General features: G+C 43.3%; 1 protein-coding gene and 1 pseudogene across 5 annotated transcripts; one reads left to right on the forward strand and one right to left on the reverse strand.

The window, feature by feature from the left end:
• Nucleotides 1-400: 400 nt before the first annotated feature.
• MORN4 (MORN repeat containing 4) lies at nt 401-18,467 on the reverse strand. 5 transcript variants are annotated; one of them, XM_053582898.1, is made up of 6 exons: nt 18,323-18,461; nt 8,231-8,338; nt 5,431-5,528; nt 3,301-3,415; nt 2,768-2,877; nt 401-1,754 (listed from the first exon to the last, which is right to left on the reverse strand). In XM_053582898.1, exons 3-6 carry the CDS (start codon nt 5,495-5,497, stop codon nt 1,606-1,608), a joined length of 441 nt encoding a protein of 146 aa, XP_053438873.1. In that variant the 5' UTR covers nt 5,498-5,528; nt 8,231-8,338; nt 18,323-18,461; the 3' UTR covers nt 401-1,605. The 5 variants fall into 5 exon arrangements, with proteins under 5 accessions (XP_053438873.1, XP_053438869.1, XP_053438872.1 ...); XM_053582894.1 differs by having other exon boundaries at nt 5,308-5,528; XM_053582897.1 differs by lacking the exon at nt 8,231-8,338 and having other exon boundaries at nt 18,323-18,467.
• Nucleotides 8,367-8,977, forward strand: LOC128580680 (transmembrane protein 126A-like; annotated as a pseudogene).
• Nucleotides 18,468-19,020: the final 553 nt, after the last annotated feature.

Raw genomic sequence — 19,020 nt, forward strand, 5'->3', positions numbered from 1 at the left:
GCACTCTTGGAGGTTGAGGAGCTCTGAGATCAACCTGAGCAAGAGTGAGACCCTGTCTCTACTAAAATAGAAAAGTTATCCAGCTGTTGTGGTGGGCACCTATACTTCCAACTACTGGGGCAGCTGAAGCAAGAGGATTGCTCAAGCCCAGGAGTTTGAGCTTGCTATGAGCTATGATGGCACAACCCTCTACCCAGGGTGACAGAGTGAGACTCTGTCTCAAAAAAAAAAAAAAGTTCATACCTCCAACTCCATAGGGATTTTGAAAATCAGATGATATTATGTTGTAAAGTATACAGGATCAGTCCCAAGCCCCCGATTCCCAATTAGCCTCAAGAAACAGCAAACAGATTGATGTTCATAAGGATGTAGGGCCACAAAGTCAGGAAAACTAGGTATAGGCAGTTCTGGTGATTTATTTATTCTTCAAAAACACTTGTTTCCACAGTACAATTCAGAGAATAAATAGAGGCACACGGCTATAATTTCCACCAGAATCTGCTTTTGAGGAGACACTCAAGGTGAGGATGAGGGTCTGGGGGCCATGTTTGGGTGACAGGGTAACTGGGGGCCTCTGTGATGAACTGTGTAGGGATCCTGTCAGCCAAAGTTTGACTCCAGGCCTGACAGTCAAGCCTCATAGTAGAAGAGTTACAGTGCACCAAGTACAAGAAGCCAAATGCTCTTTTAGGTCCCCACATTCCAGGGGGTCCAATTCCACCACAACCCCAGGGGCTGAGGTGAGTCTGATCTGCTGGTCCACTGAGAAGGAACTACGTCAGTCCAGGCCACCTTCACAGATGCAGTTCACTCCAGAAGTGACCCTAATATTCTGCCCCGTGCCCTGGAATGAGTCACGAATACAAGTTATAAGATTACTATTTACATCGTTTTCTTTCTTGTCCCAAGTCTAAGGAAGGAGAAAGGCACAAATAGGGATTATCTGCTGTAACTCAGTGAAGGAAGACAGCTTATAAAGTCAAGGGAGAAGGAAACAGCACTTACGAAATCCTTCCTGGGGGAATAAGAAGAGACGAATGACAAAGTAGAAGCCTGGAGTCATGATTCCAACCAGCAGTGAATGCAAGGTATGGAAAACCTCTGGCCTTGCCTTTCACAGGGCTACTATACTGTTTAAGCCACCCTTACCATTTTCCTTATTTCTCCATGGTAGCACAAGCACTGGTCCTAAGTTGGGGCTAGGTTCAGCTAGGATCAGAATGAAGAAACCCCATATCACTTGGCAGAAAAGAAAGCATAAGGCCACAGTGGATGCTGGCCATCCCAAGGAATTAGAAGGCTACAGAAGACACCGGGTAACCCAAGGTCTTAGAAACAGAGAATCAACAAGAAAAGGCAGCTCATCTATCTTCTATAGGGTTAGAGAAAGACACAGGTGGTAACAACTACCACAGGGTCTATGGACCAGAACCCTCAGCTCTCCTCCATGATCGAATTCCTGATTGGCAGGTGACAGAGGGCATCACAGGCTTCTGCTCCATGGCCACTGTCATCTCATCTCAGATCTGGTTCATTAGTTTATCTCGAATCAACAACAGGAGCGCTGGCTTTCCCCAATACTTGTCAGCTGGTGCCCAGTCCCCATCAGGCGGTGAGGTTTCTGGCTGACTTGGAGGCACTCTGGGCCCGCTGGACGACTGCAGAACACTTCTCACGCCGCAGCAGCTTGTTGTTCTCAAAGAGACCTTCATTGCGGGGTATTCCATGAGAGCCATCAGGGAAAGTCAGCAGGCCTTTGAGGAAGACAGAGAAAACAGGGAATGGCTTGACAACCGTATTTCAGTGGTTAGGGTGCTGACCACCTACACCAAGGCAAGCAGGTTTGAACTCGGCCCAGGCCTGCTAAAACAACAATGACAACTGCAACAACAAAAAAATAGCCAGGTGTTGTGGCGGGCACCTGTAGTCCCAGTTACTTGGGAGGCTGAGGCAAGAGAATCACTTAAGCCCAAGAGTTTGAGGTTGTTGTGAGCTGTGACACCATGTCACTCTATCCAAGGTGACAAAATGAGACTCTGTCTCAAAAAAAAAAAAAAGAAAAGAAAACGGGAGTGACAATGTCATTAATATCTCAGAGATCTACTTGACATACATATGCCAAAGAAGAGAGAAACCTATAGCTCCGTTCAGGAGTACTCTATTGGTGAGTTCAGTGGACAGGCATTAGGGCATGGTCACTATCAATTGCTGGACATCCATAGAAGAATTAAATCTAAAAAGGTATATATCCACTCTGTGGTTCCCACCCCCCAGACTGTGGACCAGTACCAGTACATAGCCTGTTAGGAACCAGGCTGCACAGCAGGAGGTGAGCAGCAGGTGAGTGAGTGAAACCTCATCTGTGTTCACAGCCACTCCCCATGGCTCACATCACCGCCTGAGCTCTCCCTCCTGTCAGATCAGCAGCCACATTAGATTCTCATAGGAGCACAAACCCTACTATAAACTGTGCATGTGAGGGATCTAGGTTGCAGGCTCCTTATGAGAGTCAAATGCCTGATGATCTGAGGTGGAGCTGAGGCAGTCAAGCTAGTGCTGGGGGGCAGCTGCAAATACAGATTATCATTAGCAGAGAGGATTGACTGCATGGAGACCATAATAAATCAATTGCTTACAGACTCATATCAAAACCATCCCCCTACCCCATGAAAACAGTCCTTGGTGCCAAAAAGGTTGAAGACTGCTGTTTCTACCTATATTGTGCTCACCTAAGTCACCCATTCTGTTAGGCAAGGTTGCAACTTACCAAAACCATCTACTCTGCCATTTTTAAATTCCCCCTCAAAGGTCATGTTGTCATGTCGAATGAAGACTCCAACGCCATTGAACTTGCCCTGGGCAAACTCCCCCTCATACCTGCAGAAACACCGAGAAGTTACCCATCAGGGGGAAGTTAACTGTTTCGGTTAACTGAATCAAGCAGCTGCCAATATATGTTACTTAATAATGTCTGGGAGCAAAGTTGATTCTGATTGCCTCATAGCTCCACCCACCCATTTCCAACCAGCAGAGAAGGTCAGAGAGTACTATGATATGAGATCCTAATCTCAAGGAAAGAAGATAAAAAGTGAATGGAGTTGGGGGTGAAAGGTTACTCACCTCCTTGACATTTCAAATCTTAGATCTGTTTTAAAAATAACCAATGAAAGAACTGCTTACTCTTTGCCTGTGTTCTACAGGGACGGGGCCAAGCTTAGAGTTGACTGTTATATACCAATGTTCCATTTTAATCACAGCCTCCTCCATTTAGCACTGAGAAAAGAATGACTTAATACCTACCTTGAGCCATCTGAGAAGGTCAGTATCCCAAAGCCATTAAAGAGCCCATTCTCAAAATGACCCAGGTAGGTGCCACCATCTGCAAACAGCAGTTGACCAAAACCATGTCTGCGGCCTGAGCAAAGAGGATGACAGGTGTCAGTTTGGAATGGGGTAGCTTCAGGGTCCCTTCTCACTAACCTAGCATCCTTTATCTTCTGTCATCCTATCCACAAAGGAGAGAAGTCCCATCTTAAGTCAAAACTATCCAATTTGGAGCAGGTCACTCTAACTATGAATGATAAGAGATGACTTAAAAATAACAACAGCTAATGGTTATAGCACCTTTACTAAGTGCCAGCCATTCCTCTAAGCATTTTGTATTTATTGTCTTCTCTAATTCTCATGATAACTTTGAGGTAGGCACAGTACTATTTTTATTTCCATTTTACAGATGGGAAAATTCAGGCAAGGATAGGCTAAACAATTTACTCAAGATCACAGAGTCTAAGTGGTAGAGCAAGAATATAAATGCAGGCTCGGCGCCTGTGGCTCAAGCAGATAAGGCGCCAGCCACATACACTTGAGCTGGCGGGTTTGAATCCAGCCCAGGCCCGCCAAACAACAATGACGGCTGCAACCAAAAAATAGCCGGGTGTTGTGGCAGCTGCCTGTAGTCCCAGCTACTTGGGACGCTGAGGCAAGAGAATCACTTGAGCTCAGGAGTTGGAGGTTGCTGTGAGCTGTGATGCCACAGCACTCTACCCAGGGTGACAGCTTAAGGCTCTGTCTCAAAAAAAAAAAAAAAAAAAGAATATAAATGCAGCAGGCAGGCTATGTTAAAGCCTTCAAACATTTACCTACGCTTCCTTTCTGAAAAAAATAAAATAAAATTGGGCGGTGCCTGTGGCTCAGTCGGTAAGGCGCCGGCCCCATATACCGAGGGTGGCGGGTTCAAACCCGGCCCCGGCCAAACTGCAACCAAAAAATAGCCGGGCGTTGTGGCGGGCGCCTGTAGTCCCAGCTACTCGGGAGGCTGAGGCATGAGAATTGCTTAAGCCCAGGAGTTGGAGGTTGCTGTGAGCTGTATGAGGCCACGGCACTCTATTGAGGGCCATAAAGTGAGACTCTGTCTCTACAAAAAAAAAAAAATAATAAAATAAAATAAAATTACTCATTGGCACCGGGAAGCTACTAACAGACTGACCAGCAGCACTGGTTTGAGCTTTGTTATGTCAATGGGTTTTGCTGACCCACTGAAATGACGAGAAAACAGAGCAAAAGACTGAGGGAGAAATCATGCCCTTCAAACGGAATGTGAGGGGTTCTTTTGATGGACAGAGACCGCCCAGTAGAGCCTAGAAGTTGCTCCTTTAACAGCAGGTATTTGGGAGGGAGGAGAAAAGGCCTGGGACTAAAAGAAGCAAGGTCATGTCATATCTATTCAACTTCTAAAAGCTCAAGAATTTTAGCTGCAAGGATCTAATGTGAAAAGAATGAGGCATGTGTCTGGTAACAGCATGAACTGCCCTTCACCTATGTAAGCATAAAGACTCCAGTCTTCTCAGAGCAGTTCTTGGCTTGCTAGGACAGGACCCATGAAACTTTAAAGTCACTAGACTGTGTTTCCAAACAGAACAACGTTAAATTGCTTCCTGTATAGTCTCGGCTACCAAGAACTTTACTATTCCCATGAATAGATACTTCCAAACATAATGAATTGTCACAGGAAATTCAAGGCAATGAATGTCATTTGCTGTTGAGTGTAGGCCCTAATTTCTAGATCTTCTATGACTTCTTATGAGTCACTAGAACCAAGTTATTGCAAGGAATTCTGTACTCTCTAACTTATGGGCACTTAATTCTACTTAATTATACTCTGTTCGGTATATTAGCATTTATTTAAAACATTTCTACATAATACCACCAAAAGAAAAAATGATGTTAAAACACTGCAAATTTAGAAGTGGAAAGATAAAACTCATTCTTAGAGGTTAGATTAACAACTGCATTTTCTAATTCCCTTACTTAGCCCTAAAATAGAATAACGGAAAGGCTGGAAATGAGGATCCATAAAGTTGGCTATATATTCCGATGTACTTGTTTTGCAAATGAAGTGTTCACTGGATACCCTCCAGGGCTCCTTCTCACCCTCCTTCCACTCGCCACGATATTCCTCCCCACTGGAGTAGGTGAAGGAACCTTTTGTCAGGGTCATGGTGACAGGTTACAGAAGAAAGGGATGAAAACTGCAGGAAATAAGCAAAGGAGAACCAGTGTCATGGATGGCCAGAAGAAAGACTGCAAAGCAATTTTGCAGATATATTCTAAAGGCTACCAGCCTAGTAAGTATATGCCACCTTGGGTACATTTAACAAATATACCCACCTCTTCAACCACCACCACCATCATTCCACCTCTGCCCAAGCACTCTTTTCCTCCTGCTTGTCTTAAAATATTTCAGTCAGTTCCTATTTTCTATGACCTGGGATGGGAATGGATGATTAATCTACAAATATTTACTTGATACCTACTATGAGTTCAGTTGATGTATAAAACAGTCTCTTCCCTTGATGAGTTTATAATTTAATTGATAAGACTAACAATTGAAACATGAATTACTGCAGGGATAATGTAATTAAGTACCAACTTGGATGACAGAAATTAAAGATAAGGAAGGGACAGGCAGAATTTAAAACAGTGGAGAAAGCAAAGGACAAGCCAAACTGAGAAAACGCAGGGATGAGAGCACAAAAAGTGATGTAAACATGGGGTATTCAACAGAAAAATAAGAAAACTGGTCTAACTACAGTTGAGGGTTTATTTGTAGAGTAACATGAAATACATGTGTGTAGATATACTCAGCCTACATATATATTAGAGATGGGATCTCACTATGTTGCCCAGCTTGATCTCTAATTCTAGGGCTCAAGAGATCCTCTTGCCTTGGCCTTCAAAAGTGCTGGGATTATAGGCAGGAGCCATGGTGCCCAGCCTCAGCCAAAATCTTAAATTTGAAAAGAACCTCACAGATTAAGTCCAAACTCTCTCATTTTATAGATGGAGAAACAGAATCCCAGAGAGGTTTTGAAGTCTGTTAGAGGCCAGCTGGAACTAGTATAAAAGCTTTCCCTGACTATGGCTAGTTCTTTTTTCCTGTACTGTACAGCCTCTGCTTTTAAGGAGAGGCTAGCTTAAGGAGACCTTTGAAAGTTAGGCAGAAGAGTTTATAGCAGATAAAGTAGGGCAAAGAGAAGACACCTCTAGGGCTTTGTGAACAAGGATGTAATATGATGAAAGCAGTGTTTAAAGAAAGTGCATGTGGCAGCAAGAAGCAGGATGGGTCGGAGCAGCAAGACTATCATCAGAAAAGCTTGCAAGGAGGGAGATACTCTAAACCAGCAGAGTGTAAAAATGGGTGCGATTATTCTCCCTCTGTACATGCCCCTGCAATGTGACATAGCAGATCCTCCCAAAGAGGCAGGATATATTCATTCCTCCACCCAGTGGATCTTCGCTGGTTATATACCTTGCTCTTGACTATCTATTTAATGTTACCAAGGTGATGTAGCAGAGATCTGAAAAGCACTTGTGCATTGGGCTTGCCCTTTGGCTGCACTTGGCCCTACTGTGCCTCCTGAGCAGCCTAGTCTACTGGATGAGAGCCTGTCCCAGCCTGACCAGATGCATGAATGAGCTCAGCCAAGAGCAGAAGAGCACAGCCCCAAACCAGTGACCACTAGGATCATAGAATAAATAAATGGCTGTTGTTTCAAGCCACTATATTTTAGGGTGGTGTGTTATTACCCAGAGAAAGCTAACTGATATATCCAGGTATGAATCTGGACAGTGTAATGAAGGAATGACTATGACAGATATATCACAGGAAAAACACCAAGAACATTTGGGGGCACTGGCTAGACAAGGCTTCATACCAATGGTAAAAGAATGTTTGTATTCAGGCATATCCAAAAGAAGAAAGTTAAGATACCTAAAATATCATTAAATATAAACAGACAAATAGCATCACTCGATTTACTAAATAAATGCAATTCCTATTTCTTTTTTTTTTTTTATTGTTGGGGATTCATTGAGGGTACAATAAGCCAGTTACACTGATTACAATTGTTAGGTAAAGTCCCTCTTGCAATCATGTCTTGCCCCCATAAAGTGTGACACACACTAAGGCCCCACCTCCTATTTCTTTTTTAATTCCCTAGGTCTTTTTAGTCGGTCCTTCCTCTTTTCCCCAGATCTAAGCAATAAAATGTTTTCTCAAATGATTATGACAATACAGATCTACTGAATCAGAGTCTGCACAGTGAAGCACGGGAAGCTGAAGGTTTTATTCTTCTTTTTTTTTGGGGGGGGGGGACAGAGTCTCACTCTGTCATCCTGAGTAGAATGCCATGGTGTCATAGCTCACAATAACCTCAAACTCTTGGGCTCCAGTGATAATCTTGCCTCAGCCTTCCAACTAGCTGGGATTTATAGGTGCCCACTACAATGCCTGGCTATTTTTTAGAGATGGGGTCTCACTCTTGCTCAGGCAATCCACCCGCCTCTGTCTCCCAGGGAAGCTGTAGTTTTAAGAAGCATATCCTTAGAATCTTACTTAGGCCGGGCGTGGTGGCTCACACCTGTAGTCCCAGCGCTGTGGGAGGCCGAGGCGGGTGGATTGCCTGAGCTCACAGGTTCGAGACCTGTATGTAACAGCAGTGAGCCAGAGTAAGACCCCGTCTCTACTAACATCAAAACTAGCCAGATGTTGTGGTGGGCGTCTGTAATCCCCCCTACTGGGGAGGCAAGGGGACAGAGCATCGCCAGAGAAAGAACATCTAAAAAAAAAAAAAGAAGAAAGAAAATGAACAAAAAAAAAAAAAGTACTTCAAATGAAGAATGAACAAGCAAGCTGAAATTAAAAATAAAAAAAAAAAAAAAAGAATCTTACTTAAAAGTTTGTGTGGTGTCAACCAAAGATGGCTGCGCCCAGGAGAGTTGGACAAAGGTTGCAGTGAACCCGAGCGTAGCTGAGGAAAATTGGAGGTGGCTGCGGCTCCTGAGAGAAGGAGAGTATAAGACTCAAGATGGAAAATCATAAAACAGATGATACTAAGGAAAACGAAACACATTTCATTACCATAACGGGAAAAATTAACCAGCTTCCAGAAACAGAAAGGAATTTACTTGAACATGGATCAGTATATATCGGACTTAATGCTGCTCTTTGTGGCCTAATATCAAACACTCTTTTTCGATGCATGTTGAATGTGACAAAAGCGTGTATTGCCGCTGGCTTACCAATGGCAGTGCTTCCGTTTCTGACAACAGATACAGCTTACAGAAGTTTTGTAACTTTACCTTTGACTACAGGTGAACTAAACTGTGAAACCTGTACCGTAATCCGGAGTGGACTGACTGGTCTTGTTTTTGGTGGTCTGTATCCTATATTTTTGACTATACCAGTGAATGCTGGCCTTGTAGCCAGGTATTAGTCAGCTGTGCTACCAGAAAAAGGAAACATCTTAACATACTGGATTAGAATTTCTAAGCCTATCTTTAGAAAGATGTTATTTCCCATTTTGCTCCAGACTCTGTTTACAGCATACCTTGGATCTAGACAATATAAACTACTTATAAAGTCCCTTCAATTACCTGAACCTGGACTAGAAATTCACTAAGTTTAAGCAAATGTGTACACATACAAAAATAAAATGGCAAAAATAAAAAAAATAAAAAAAAGTTTGTGGACTACTACAATAAATGAAATACTGTGTGTGAAATCTTTCTGAACTATTAATCACCACTCAGGACAGTGCCTGTGGCTCAGTCAGTAGGGCGCTGGCCCCATATACCAAGGGTGGTGGATTTAAACCCGGCCCTGGCCAAACTGCAACAGAAAAATAGCTGGGCGTTGTGGCGGGCGCCTGTAGTCCCAGCTACTCCGGAGGCTGAGGCAGGAGAATTGCCTAAGCCCAGGAGTTGGAAGTTGCTGTGAGCTGTGTGATGCCATGGCCATAAAGTGAGACTCTGTCTCTACAAAAAATAAAATAAAATAAAATAAATAATAAATCAATCAATAAATAAATAATAAATCACCAAAGTTGCTGTGAGCTGTGTGATGCCAGGGCCATAAAGTGAGACTCTGTCTCTACAAAAAATAAAATAAAATAAAATAAATAATCAATCAATCAATAAATAATAAATCACCATTCAAAGGTCCCCATAATTAATAATTAACCCGGACTCTGACCCTCAGGCACCTGAGTGACATCATATCCTATAGGAAGAGTACATCTTTTCTTCAGAGCACTGGGACCGGACCTGGTGGACTAAACAGGAGGATTTTGTTTTTTCTTTAGAGATAGGCGTCTCTAAAGAGATAGTCCTAGCTACTTGGGAGGCTTAGGCAAGAGAATTGCTTAAATCCAAGAGTTTGAGGTTGCTGTGACCTGCGATGCCAGGGCACTCTGCCCAGGGCAACAGCTTGACACTCTGTCTCAAAAAAATAAAATAAAATTCCTTTATAACAGAAACTAACATATATTGAAAACATTGTGTACCATAAGTGATTTTAAAATATATTATCTAATTTTATCCCACAATAACATTATTTGGTGGGTATTATTATTTCCTGAGCAAGACCAAGACCCCAGCTCTAAAAAATAGCTGGGCATTTGTGGTGGGTGCCTATTGTCCCAGCTACTAGGGAGGCTGAGGCAAGAGGATCACTTGAGAGCAAGAGTTTGAGGTTGCTGTGAGCTATGATACCATGGCACTCTACTGAGGGTGACAAAGTGAGACTCTGTCTCAAAAAAAAAGAAAAAAAGCCAGGTGTGGTCACTCACACCTGTAATCCTAGCATTCTGGGAGGCTGAGGCGGGTAGATTGCTTGAGCTCACAAGTTTGAGACCAGCCTGAGCAAGAGGGAGACCCCATTTCTACTAAAAATAGAAAATAGTGAGGCAAGAGGATCACTTGAGCCCGAGGTAGAGGTTGCTGTGAGCTATGATGCCATATCACTCTATAGGGCAACAACTTGAGACTCTCTCGCAGAAAAAAAAAAAAAAGACAGACCTGAGTTCAAATCCTTATTTATTATATAACTATATGCAAATTACTTATCTCTAAATCTCAGTCTCTTCACATATACAGTGGAGATAATATACCTATTTCAAGGAGTTGCTAGGTGGATTAAATTAAATAACATATATAAAAATACCTAGAACACTGCCTGGTCCTGCCCACTCAATGTTAATTTTTTTAGAGAGACAGGGTCTCACTCTGTCACCAAGACTGGAGTGCAGTGGTGTGATCATAGCTCCCTAAGCCTTGAATTCCTGGGCTCAAGGCAGCCTCCTGCCTCAGCCTCCCAAGCTGAGTATAGGCATGTGCCATTACATCCAGATAATTTATTAACTTTTCTTTTATCTCAAACTCCTAGCCTCATAGATTCTGTAGGTCAGGAATTTTTGTTTTGGCACCATAGGGATAGCCACTGTCTCCTCCATGATATCTCAGATGGAATGTGGGCTCAGTGGCTGGGAGCTAGAATCATTTGAAAGCTCATTCACTCATGCTTAGTGCTTGGGACAGGATAATTCAAAGATGAGACAGTCAACTAGAACACCAACACATGGCTTCTTGTATGTGGCTTGGCTTCTTCATAGCTTGTTAGCCTCAGGGTAGCTGGTCTTTTCATGTTGTGGCTCAGGTCTCCAAGTGTGAGCATACCCGTGAGTAAGATGGAAGTTGCATTACTTTTTATGATCTAACCTCAGAACACACCATCATTCCCATGGTGTTCTATTGGTCAAAGCCAGCACAAGACCAGCCCACTCAGATTCAAGAGGGAAAGGAGTTGGAATTCACCTTTTATTTATTTATTTATTTATTTATTTATTTATTTATTTATTTATTTTGTAGAGACAGAGTCTCACTTTATGGCCCTCGGTAGAGTGCCGTGGCCTCACACAGCTCACAGCAACCTCCAACTCCTGGGCTTAAGCAATTCTCAGCCTCCCGAGTAGCTGGGACTACAGGCGGAATTCACCTTTTAATGGGTGGGTCAACGCAAGGTCAAAACAGAAGACATTGTCAATATCTTTGGCAATACAATCCAACACACTTGGTATTAAGAAGATAACCTTTCAAATCTTATTGGCTTCCTTAAAATATTTATGGTATAGACCCCAAGCACTAACAGTATACCAAAAAAGTGATTAGGTTTACAACCTGAGAGCTAGTACTTTGTTCATAAATACTCCTCAAACTTAAGAAACATTTTCTCGGGCAGCGCCTGTGGCTCAAAGGGTTGGGCACTGACCCCATATACCGGAGGTAGTGGGTTCAAGCCCGGCCCCGGCCAAAAACTGAAAAAAAAAAAAAAAGAAACATTTTCTTCTTTCCTTTTTTTTTGAGACAGAGTCTCAAGCTGTTGCCCTGGGTAGAGTGCCATGGTGTCATAGCTCACAGCAACCTCAAATTCTTGGGCTCAAGCAATTCTCTTGCCTCAGCCTCCCAAGTAGCTGGGACTATAGGAGCCCATCACAACGCCTGGCTACTTTTTTGTTGCAGTTATCATTGTTGTTTTAGCTGGCCGGGGTCAACCTGCCAGCCTTTGGGTATGTGGCCAGCACCGTACCCACTGAGCTACAGGCGTCGCCCGACATTTCCTTCTTTCAATGACCTTCACTAGAACAAGCTAGAATACCATTCCTGGGAAGTTGCAAGTAGCCTTGAGGAAAAAAAACAAAACACACAGGGATGCTCCCCCATACTGTGAAATCAGTACAATTCTTCAAATCCCACTGCCATAACTCCTTCCAGATTTTGTGTGAAGACAAACTAGTTAGTTGCTACCAAACATCTAAAGGAAATGCCCTTATCCTATGACCATCCTGTATAAATAATGATTTGTACTTATGTTTCCCTCCCCCCAGACAGAGTCTCATTATGTTGCCCTAGGTAAAGTGCCGTGGTGTCACAGCTCACAGAAACCTCAAACTCTTGGGCTTAAGTGATTCTCTTGCCTCAGCCTCCTGAGTAGGCTTGGACTACAGGCACCTGCCACAATGCCTGGCTTTTTTTGGGTCGTAGTTGTCATTGCTGTTTGGCAGGCCTGGGCTTGTTCAAACCTGCCACCTCCGGTGTATGTGGCTGGCACCCTAGATGCTGAGCCACAGGCGCTGAGCCCCTGTATTTATGTTTTGAAATGGTTGTTTAATTTTTTTTTTTTTCCAGAGACAGTCTCACTCTGTTGCCCTGGGTAGAGTGACGTGGTGTCATAGCTCATAGCAACTTCAAACTCTTGAGCTCAAGCAATCATCTTCCCTCAGCCTCACGAGAAGCTGAGACTATAGGCACCCACCACAATGCCCAGCTAGTTTTTCTAGTTTTAGTAGAGATGGGGATTTCACTCTTGCTTAGGCTGGTCTCGAACTCTTGAGCTCAGGAGTGCTAGGATTACAAGCATAAGCCACTGCTTCTGGCTTAGTTTTTCCATTTTTAGAAGAGAAAAAATTCACTCTTTTTCAGGCTAGTCTTAAACTCCTGAGTTTAAGCAATTCAACCCGCCTCTCAAAGTGCTAGGATTATAGGCATGAGCCACTGCACACAGCCTGGTTGTTCAATTTTAAGATTTAGTAGAAGATATAGTCCTTTAGAGTCTTACTAACACGTTTTGAAGGAATGAAATTTGTACCAGTAAGCTGACTTAGTGCTGTGACTTAATTAGCTCTGGGGAGAGGTGAAAGTGGCCCACAGCTGTCAAAATGCTTGTCTGGACTGGAGAGTTTCTTCTGCAGTTATCATGGAAAACTGCTTTTCTTCCTCTCATTAATGTTGCATTTGCAATGGAGTCATGTCGACCTCTGCACACTCTGATGCTGGGCTGATGATAAGAGGTTTGTGAGCCTGAAATTTGATGCTGATCTTGTGGGCCATTGATAAGACAGAGATGGCACAGCAGGTACCAGTATCACCTCCCAGAAAATAGCCCCCAGAGGTTTAAAGGGGCTTTAGCACTAGAAGAAAATGGTCCTTACCTCAGATAGTGCCTGTGTGAGAGATACTGGCATGGAGTTCCTGAGTGATAACCAGAAAAGGGAGAAAATCCTATGGGACTGCCCCCCGAACAAGCTTCTACTCACTTGGGGGTAATTTGTAAGACAGCAATAGTAACTGGAACACCATCTCTTAACCTAACCCTGCCACCATCTTCTCCTATGATTTTCAATAGTATCTACTAAACATTTTCATTCCTTTTTGATACAGGGAGATATAGCAAATTCCCCTCAGCAGATGCTTGCCAAAATGATGTCCAGTCTTTAACTCTATAATCAGAAGTGCTAATTAAAAGGAACATATGGGGTGGCACCTGTGACCCAATGGGTAGGGCACTGGCCCCATACACCGAGGGCAGTGGGTTCAAACACGACTCCGGCCAAATTGCAACAAAGAAATAGCCAGGCATTGTGGCGGGCACTTGTAGTCCCAGCTACCCAGGAGGCTGAGGCAAGAGAATCGTCTAAGCCCAAGAGTTGGAGGTTGCTGTGAGCTGTGATGCCACGGCACTCTACCGAGGGCAATAAAGCAAGACTCTGTCTCTAAATAAATAAATAAAAGGAACATATGGGCTCAGGACCTGTAGCTTAGCGGCACACAGGTCCTGGAGCTGGTGGGTTTGAACCCGGCCCAGGACTGCCAAACAACAATGACAACTATAACTAAAAATGGGCTGGGTGTTGTGGTGGGCGCCTGTAGTCCCAGCTACTTGGGAGGCTGAGGCAGGAGAATCTCTTTTTTTTTTTTTTTTCGTGAGAAAAAAACATTGTATTCAAATAATTTAAGATACATTTCCAATCAAAAAAAGAAACAGGTACTGAAAATTAAAACTGCATTTAGTGAAAGAATAAAAAATTAAAGCTAAATAATGTAATGAATAGAAGTGAAGACAAAATTCATAATGTGGATGTCAGGGAAAAAATGCACTGCTAAAAAACTTAAGAAAAATACAGGCGAATAGTTTTACAATGTTATGGCGGGAAAGACTTTCCTCAGAAACACATACGATTTGGAAAGCATAAGGAAAACTACTATGGCTTATTTCTCTTGGGACCACTCTTTGTAATATAAATTTTGTTAGGAAACTGAGCATTTCCTACTAAATATTTAAGTTTTGTAGTGACAGCATCACTTCTTGTAAGTCTTTAAATCTTGCTATAGATATATGTCTTTTGTCATTTCTAACACATGTTTATACTCTAGGTCTTCCTTAAGTAGGTTAGAATTTTTTTATCAATGTTTTTCCTTCCTATTTGCCTTTGGAAAGAACCAGCTTTTAGATATATTTGTTTTTTTCTACAATTTAAAAATTTCTGCATTCAATATTTTCTACCTTTATTTTTATTCTTTCTTCTTAGCCTCTCTTGCTCAATTTTTCTTGTTTTGAGATTAATTAAAATGAAAAAAACTGGTTACATTATTTTCTTGTTAAATAACAAAGGAATTGAAAAACCAAATTTTTTTCTTTTAATTTTTTTGAGACAGAGTCTCAAGCTGTCACCCTGGGTAGAGTGGTGTCACAGCTCACAGCAACCTCAAACTCTTGGGCTTAAGCTAGTCTCTTGCCTCAGCCTCCCAAGTAGCTGGGATTACAGGCGCCTGCCACAATGCCTGGCTATTTTTAATTTTTTTTTTTGGTTGTAGTTGTCATTGTTATTTAGCTGGCCCAGGTCGGGTTTGAACCCGCCACCCTTGGTGTATGTGGCTGGCTCTATAACTACTGTACTATGGGCGCCGAGCCCTAAATTTTTTTGAGTATAGATTTTAGTACCCTTCCTAATTGTTTTTTTTTATATATATTTTGTAATTGTATTCTTGATTTTGTTATTTTTGAGGAATTCTAATTAGTACTATTAATTTTCAAACACCGAAGATTTTGGTCACCTTTTAATTTGCTTCTAATTTTGTTTGACTATGAACAAAACATGTACTCTATAAAAATCTCTATAGAGGGAGAAAAAGGAGCAGATGGAAGAGTTAATATTATTAAACAAATAGTAGAAGACTGTTTCCTTGAGGTCAAGGAAAATTTGAATCTACAGAATTAAAATCCCCATTAAATTTCAGACAAGATTGATGAAATCTACTCAAAGGCACAGCTTGATAAAATGACTGATACATTGATTACTTATAATTGATGTACACAAAAAATATGTATTAATTTACTGAGGATGTAAGTTTCTTTTCTTTTTTCTTTTTTTAGAGACAGAGTCTCACTTTATGGTCCTCGGTAGAGTGCTGTGGCCTCACACAGCTCACAGCAACCTCCAACTCCTGGGCTTAAGCGATTCTCTTGCCTCAGCCTCCCGAGTAGCTGGGACTACAGGCGCCCGCCACAACGCCTGGCTAGGCAAGAGACTCTCTTAAGCCCAAGAGTTTGAGGTTGCTGTGAGCTGTGATGCCACAGCACTCTACTGAGGAGGACATAGTGAGACTGTCTCAAAAAAAAAAAAAAAAGAAATAAGAAAAGGAACAGGGCGGCGCCTGTGGCTCAAAGGAGTAGGGCGCCGGCCCCATATGCTGGAGGTGGCGGGTTCAAACCCAGCCCCGGCCAAAAGTCACAAAAAAAAAAAAAAAAAAGAAAAGGAACATATGTAGAATCCATGGGTCTCAGGCCATTGTTGAATACATTTGGCTAGAAACTGTTATATGTTCCCAAATAACTGATTTTGTCACTATCTGGGACACTGTCAGGATCTTAATTTGACTTCTGTAATTAGCCTTGCTAATTTATAGTTAATTTACAGCCACTGACCCAAAAAGAAATTTCACCAGTTACCACATTCATTGAGACAAATCTAGTTTAATAAAGTGCAGCTAGTGCTGATGAAGCCTGAAAAGCCTGACACTTTAATAAGGAATGCAAATTAGTACTTGTTTCAGTTATCCAGATAATCTCTTAAAAGAGAATAGATGGGCTTGGTGCCTGTGGCTCAAGTGGCTCAGCTCACATATACCTGAGCTGGCGGGTTCAAGTCCAGCCGGGCCGCCAAACAACAATGAGGGCTGCAACCAAAAAATAGCCCCGCATTGTGGAGGGTGCCTGTAGTTCCAGCTATTTGGGAGGCGGAGGCAACAGACTCGCTTGAGCCCAGGAGTTGGAGGTTGCTGTGAGCTGTGATGCCATAACACTCTACCCAGGGTGACAGCTTGAGGCTCTGTCTCAAAAAAAGAAAAGGAGAATAGATGGCCTAGGGGTTAGGCTCTAGACACACACATGGGATCTAGTCACAAGCCAAGATGATTCATGCTTCTAAACAGACACCCACCCTTTCTGCATCTTGATAGATGGGTTGCAAAGGATTAATCCAAACATTTATATAAAAGAAAATTACTATTTTGTCCCTGTAAACCAGCACACTATAAGTCTGCACAATAGACTACATTCCTGCTATCTTTATTTTGCCCCAGACATTTCTAAATAGAACTGTGAGACAATGAGAATTTTTATTTTCATTTTCAATTTTAAGAAACCAAACTAATTAAGTATTCATAGGAACCTGTGCCAAATTAAGAGGATTTAAAAATTAACATAAAGGGGAGAATATTTTCAGTTAGAGAATATTGTTTGGAGACAGCCACCTTAACTACCCACATATACCTTCACATTTCCTCCCCAAAGCCACCCCTCTCACAGTAGGGCAGTCTTGTCAAAATTCTTTTAATTACAAAGAAAGCAGTTCTAGGCTTTTACAATCCTAAAGAGAAGAAAATGAAGGCTTTGATGAACAAAGACTAGGCTGTTAGGAATCTAGAATAAAAAGTCAAATATTTTTTACTCATTTCTAAATGAATTTGAAATAACTGTTTTTTTTTTTTTCTTTAAAGTCTAACCTCCCTTTTCACCATTTGAAAAGCAAACAAATAAGGTGGGGTGCAGTGGCTCAGGCCCCTAATCTTAGCACTCTGGGAGGCCGAGGCAGGTGGATTGTCTGAGCTTACAGGTTAGAGACCTTCCTGAGCCAGAGCAGGACCTCCTTCTCCTAAAAATAAATAAATAAATAATAATAATGATAGCCAGGCGGTGTGGCAGGCGACTGTACTCCCAGCTATCTGGGAGGCTGAGGCAAGAGAATCGCTTGAGCCCAAGAGTTTGAGGTTGTTGTGAACTATGACGCCACGACACTCTACCAAGGGCTATAAACTGAGACAAAAAACCAAAAAGGAAACAAAAGTTTGTATTATTATTATACGGAGGTCTCATTTAGGTAGATTGTGGGACGGTTAGATTGAAGAGCGCAGAAGAAAATACTGTTACCAGAAAGAAGATTAAAAAAAAAAAAAAAAAGAGAGCGGCGCCTGTGGCTCAAAGCAGTAGGGCGCCGGCCCCATATGCTGGAGGTGGCGGGTTCAAACCCAGCCCCGGCCAAAAGCTGCAAAAAAAAAAGAAGAAGAAAGCAAGGACAAGGACTTGTGGGTGAGGGACACTAGGGAATAATACTGTCATAAAACTACTGCATTTCAAGGGTAAAGAGAATGCATGGGCTGGGCTTCCTCCTGGTGCCTAAGCAGTTTGGAGATGCTAGATGACAGGGATGCCGCCCACCAACTAATCGTGGCGTACAATTAACCCAGGCCTCGATGTATTAGCGTTCTCTCCACGAGAGTGTGATAGAGGCCGTCTCAAAGCAAACAAAGCCCTAGACCTCAGCAAGGCAACACCTTCTCTCACGCCATTCTTGCATTCTAGCCTCGCTCCTTCCCGTTACCCGCTTCTGCTCTACTGCCTGGGGAGGGTCTAATGCTCACACAGGTCTGCCATTCCCAGCGCACCCCGCTCGCTATCCCGAGTGCCAAGGGCTCTCCTGGGCCTCGAACCCCGAGGTCGAAACTGGAGACCCGGGTGCGGGACCCCCACGGCAGCCACCCCAGGTTCAGCGCGTCTGGAATGGAGGCGCGCCCCCCTGTCTAGTCAACCCTGTCCCTAGCTGGTCTACCACACACTCCTAGGCCCCTCCCACCAGCGCCACCAGCTAACCTGGGCTCGGCCTTTCGGGATGACTGTCACACCCGGACACAGGGCTCCAGTGGCCCGGACCTTTACTCCGCGGGGTTCGCGTCTACCACCTTCCTCTCCACCGCGTCCTCCAGTGCCAGCCCCCCCTTGACGCCGCCATCCCCGGCACTAGGCACAATTCCCGCTGCCTATTGGTTGTTACCTAGGAAACCCGGAGCAACGCCACTCCCCATTGGCCCAGCCCGCCTCCGCGCCATCTTTGTGCGGGGCAAAGCTGTCGAAGAACTAGGACCAAGAATCTGAAAGCGGGATGGGGCTGAACCTGGGGTTCCCATCTCTGTAACCCAGATAAAGATAGAGAACCCGGGTGTCGCCCACCAAGAGACTGTCTAGCTGATATGTTAGCCAGTAAACCCGAGTCGGAAGCAACAGTGAACTCCATCCGCTCAAGTGCCTCGGACCCTGCTCCAATCCCCGCTGTTCTAAAGTGGCTTCTCCGCGGTGTTTAAAGACAGAATCTAAACCTGGCTTTAGAAGGGAATCTAAATCTGTAAACTGTAATGCGCTGGACAGGGCAACTGCCCTTATTAAATAACTTTGTGCCAGGTATTGTGATACCTCGACACTTTTGAAGTCTATAGGATTTGTGTTGTCCTTGTCGTTACCCAGATCCTTTGTGTTTAAAATACAACCCCAAGATTGGAAGAAATCTTCCCAAA

Source organism: Nycticebus coucang, chromosome 3 (genome assembly GCF_027406575.1).
Source record: "Nycticebus coucang isolate mNycCou1 chromosome 3, mNycCou1.pri, whole genome shotgun sequence".
NCBI classification, from domain to species: Eukaryota; Metazoa; Chordata; class Mammalia; order Primates; family Lorisidae; genus Nycticebus; species Nycticebus coucang.